The 4,769-nt window shown below is 31.9% G+C and overlaps 1 protein-coding gene across 1 annotated transcript; it reads right to left on the bottom strand.

Annotated features, from left to right (window-relative positions):
- Window positions 1–973: 973 nt before the first annotated feature.
- On the bottom strand, window positions 974–2,656 carry LOC133192993 (uncharacterized). Its single transcript, XM_061328996.1, has one exon. The coding sequence runs from the start codon at window positions 2,654–2,656 to the stop codon at window positions 974–976; it is 1,683 nt and encodes a 560-aa protein (XP_061184980.1).
- Window positions 2,657–4,769: the final 2,113 nt, after the last annotated feature.

Here is a 4,769-nt window from a genome sequence, read left to right as displayed (position 1 = left end):
AGATGGCTTACTCCGGGTGTGGCCTGTTGACAAGGAATGGTTACCTATACCCCTTTTATCCCATGTTTACCCCTTTATCCCGTGGATATAACTCATTGGATATTTTTTTCATAATCCACAGTTAAGTGCAGTTGTGACGTCACAATGGTTTTTGCGTTTAGCGTGATGAAGTAAAATAAAGTGGAGTCCTATATAAAACAGTGTAAACCATTGGTTGTGAAGTATTAAACATGGGATAAAAAGAATCTCCCATGATTTGTAGTTGGATATGACTTTTATCCAACTCGTTGTGTGTTTTTATCCCCTCGCCAAGGCTCGGGGATAAAAACACACATATCCAACTACAAATCATGGGAGATCCTATATATATTCTTCAAATTTAATTTCGAAGACAATCAATCAAGTAGTATTGAAGATGTTAAAATCATTCCCTTGTTTCTGACGACGCAAGACGATTGAATAGAAAAATGTTAGGATTTAATCATATTGCAGGTATTTTGTTTGCTAATAAAATTAATGTACGTAGTTAGAGGGTAATGGCTTTCTTTGGATACTAAAGTACTACCATCATTGATAGGATATAGATTTGAAAGACAAAATTAAAACTCCAAAATACATAGAGTTTCCACAGCAAGCTTTGTGGGCTCATGAGATGATATGTAGCTTAAAAAGAAGGTTTTTGAGCAAACACCTTTAGTAGTTTAGTGTTTAGCAATAACATTGATCTGAAAGAGTGAGTACGACATTAATTAGCAAAGGTCTTGTCTAGTATACACATGTACACATATCGATTCTCAATAGTGTGTGAGTTTTACTTATTCTTAAAGGTCCCTGGAACAGTTTGAGATCCCCAACCTCTTGCTAACATTTCAGTTTTATATGAATCTTATATAATTATGCATACTAATATTTGTGAGAAAAAATTTCTTTCTGTAGCTTGTAATGCATTATTTAGATAGTAATTTTAAAAACGTTATACAATGTGGTTCTGTCTTTCAATATATCTGTACACACACAACCTATTGTCATTAATAGATCCAACCCAAAGAAGATGAGATTTTTCGTCGTAACTGAGACCCCATGGACCACTAATACCGTGTTCCTCTGTTAGTAGCAAGGAAAGGAATTTGCCATCCTTGTCTATCATATGCACTGTGCTTGAGCTTTGGTTAGCTATAAGGATATTTGATAGTGCATCTGTACAAATTCCCCACGGTTCAAGTTTCAGTTGAGGGTCATACTGTGATCCATAGTAACTAAAACGATATCTTCCATTTCGATCTGTAACAACTAGAAATGATCGTTCAAGACTATACTCGTTATACTCATCAGAAACAATAACATCTCCGTTTCGATTCTCTGTGATGTGCTCAGGATCATAATAAAGGTTACGACCATTGTCATCAAACTGGAAGGTTTGGGCTTCCTCCTCTATTCCATTGAATCTAATAACTTTACTTTTTATATCACAGATTTCTAATGTCCCGATATATGTCCAGATATATTTTTTCATCAAAACAAGCAGATCTCCGGAGAATTGAGAACAAAATATTTCCAATGGTTCCCATTGTTCAGATTTATTCATCAGTGTAATTTGTGCTTTGTTGTCCTTACAAAGTTTACAGATATTAGAATCCAAGTCTATGTAAATGAGTTCTCCAGCCAGACTTACTGTTTGTGAACCGTTACAAGCATTTTGGCTATCTGTTCGATGGTGTAAAATGTTACCAGTTGAGTCGATCAAGAAGAGATCATTGCCACCACCACTTATCCAGATCCGGTCTGAAGACACAAAAGAAATGCGCTTACCACAACTAGCACCAGGGACAGTGAAAGTTTTCTGTAACACGGGTCTAGTCATTATTTTCAAGAGTCGATCATTATCTATCCGTCTTTTGTCGGTCTCGATGAGTTTGACTTTGCCTTGAAACAAAATAACATCTTCCATATTGATTTCATTTTTCAGGGAGAATGTAAAAATTTTAGGAATGTCCCTCATCCTGGAAGCAGGTTTCCTTTTTATAAATAATAAAAAATGTACTGCTTTGTTCGCTGAATGTTCAAATCTGAACATATACTTCTCTACATCTTTGATATTTTGCTTCGATTGTTGTAGTTTAGAGTTGATCTTAAAGTACGCCTCATTTGTATTATTCAAAACAATATCTATCAGTTTCTTTTCTCGCTGAGCTTCTGATATTATTTTTATCCGGAGTACGATCAAAGCCGTTTGACAAGTTTTGAAATCCGATTTAATTTTTGAAATAATGGCTTGATTGTACAGAAGTCTTTCACTTCTGATATCAACAATTATATCCCAGTGTTCCTGTCTTTGAATTTTGTAGGTAGATGTAATGTCTAGAATTTTGTGTCTTTGATGTTCATGACAAGAGTCACAAACTGGACATTCACATGACTGACACCAGTATAAATAGTTTCTGTCTGGGTGTCTCTCGCAAGACTCTGGTCTCATCCAATCACTATCCTTTAAAGGGTGAATCACATCGTGATATTTGGTGTCCAGATCAATCACATGCTTCTCTTTACAAGGAACACACAGATAACGTTTACATGTTTCGCAATACATATAGTTTTCCATGTATCCCATACATAAAGAACATTGTGATGCCTCTAATTTTGAGAGTAATTCACCCATGAGGTTGTGATACCCCTTTCAACATATTCTTTTAGGCAGGCAACTTTCCATTCATTACTTTTACTTTTTGCATGATGTGCAATCTAAATGAAAGAAATATTTAATTATTGTTACGACAAATTTTATATGACTTTGTTTTATGAAAATAAAAAACAATAATGAGAACACTCTTATTTATTTCTTAGAATTTAAAACAGTATTGATATTTTTGCTTTTATATTACAAAATGAAAAGTATTTATCAGCAGGAAATAAATGGGAAAAAATCAAACTTCCTTACAAAAAAGAATTAGATTTTTCATGTGCAATTGATAGTCAACAAATGGTGAATTGACAGAAAGAGCACAAGAATATTTCAGACATCTTTCATGCACTCAACAATAATTAACATTTCAGTAACCATTCAGAAGTCGTCATATTTTAATATCTTTAAATCGTCTTTTCATGTCCTTTCTATAGATCTGTTATCTTTAAGGAGCACTCCGTCTTGATTTCTCAGTGATTATTTAAGATTCGAACCTTCAAGTGGTGTAAAGTTATACTTATTTATAAAGTCTGAAATTCTATTTATTTGATTGTGACTTTATTCAATTAGTTTTCATTGTCTACATTTTGCAAAGGTGTTTATATATATATATATATATATATATATATATATATATATATATATATATATATATATATATATATATATATATATATATATATATATATATATTACTCATAAAAGCCATGGTAACGCTAACAATGAAACTTTAATTTAAAAAAAAAAGAAACATAAAAAACATGACTTTCTTGCAATTTGAGCATTGCAGAATTTTTCAAATTTAATTTTTGAGTCGATGCAGTAATTCTTCCATATTGATTATTATTTATTATATGTGTCTTGGTTGCCATGGTAACAGCCAGAAAAGTTGAAAAAATTGAGATTTTCAGCTACTTTGAATCTTTATTAAGCCTTAATAAAGAATAAGAATAACAAACAAACCATTCTCCCCAAAACCTGACACCTTGTTGCCACTTATGCTATAAAGAAACTATTTAGAATTTATCTCTAAGTAAGTGGTAACCATGGGTACATTTGGAATACATTTTAGATGCTGAAAAATGCAGAAAAACGCTCAATATTCACTAATGATAGGTGTTAAATGATCAAACTCAATCAACAACCTAAGAAAAAACAATAAAAATATTTGACCTTAAGTAATTAGGTATTGGCAATATTATTCTAAAAATAACTTTCATGGTTGCCATGGTAACACAGTGTTACCATCCAAAATGTGTTGCTAAGATTGGGTTAATGCTACTATCTTCTGGAAAAACAATAAATTTCATGACTGGCACATATATATTCTTAGGACCTTGCAACACCGACAACATAAGAAAAATTGGGATTAATTGTTTATTTGCAGTGTAACCATGGAAACAATGTACCAGTTGTTTTAAGTGATATTTTTTTGCTGCGTTAGGAATTTACTTACCTTTTATTCAAGAAACATATTATTTGACTCACCTTGAATAGTACTTATCTGGTAAAATTAAAGTTGAATATCATATATTGATAACGTTTGTTGAAAAATACAACACTGTTGCTATGGTAACCAAGAAGGGAATATGTTCGATTTTGTTAATTTTATATCAATATTAAACCCTATGTGCCAGCTTTTTGCATCCAGTTAGAAATTGGGTGGCAGTCAAAATTGAAAGTCGGGTTAGTTGTTCATAATTACCAATCATAAAGGTTTTGGGAATCTTCATACAAGGGTACGTATCCAAGGAAACAGAATATTTTTCAGATTTTTATGCATATTTTTTCGGCTTATTTCCATAGCAACGCTCTATTTAAAGAATTGAATTTGCATTTTTTGAAATGTGAGAATTAGGCTCACATGAACATCTTTAAAAATTGATCATTAGTTATATAGAAATATGCTTTTTAAAAAGATAGGATTAGATTTAATCATTAAGAGAGTAAATTTAAAATCCCTTCTTGGTATTAAAACCATGGCAACCATTGCCAACCTGTAAGAAATATCATATTTCTTCCATGGTATATGTTACAAGGATCTTTTGTCTATTGTTTGCTTGTATTTCAACCTATATTTTTTTTTATT

This window comes from Saccostrea echinata, unplaced genomic scaffold, assembly GCF_033153115.1.
Source record: "Saccostrea echinata isolate AGI-Se365-2 ecotype Australia unplaced genomic scaffold, CSIRO_AGI_Sech_v1 ptg000025l, whole genome shotgun sequence".
NCBI classification, from domain to species: Eukaryota; Metazoa; Mollusca; class Bivalvia; order Ostreida; family Ostreidae; genus Saccostrea; species Saccostrea echinata.
The sequence above is the reverse complement of the archived record's forward strand: the minus strand, read 5'-3'. Positions and strand labels throughout refer to the sequence as shown.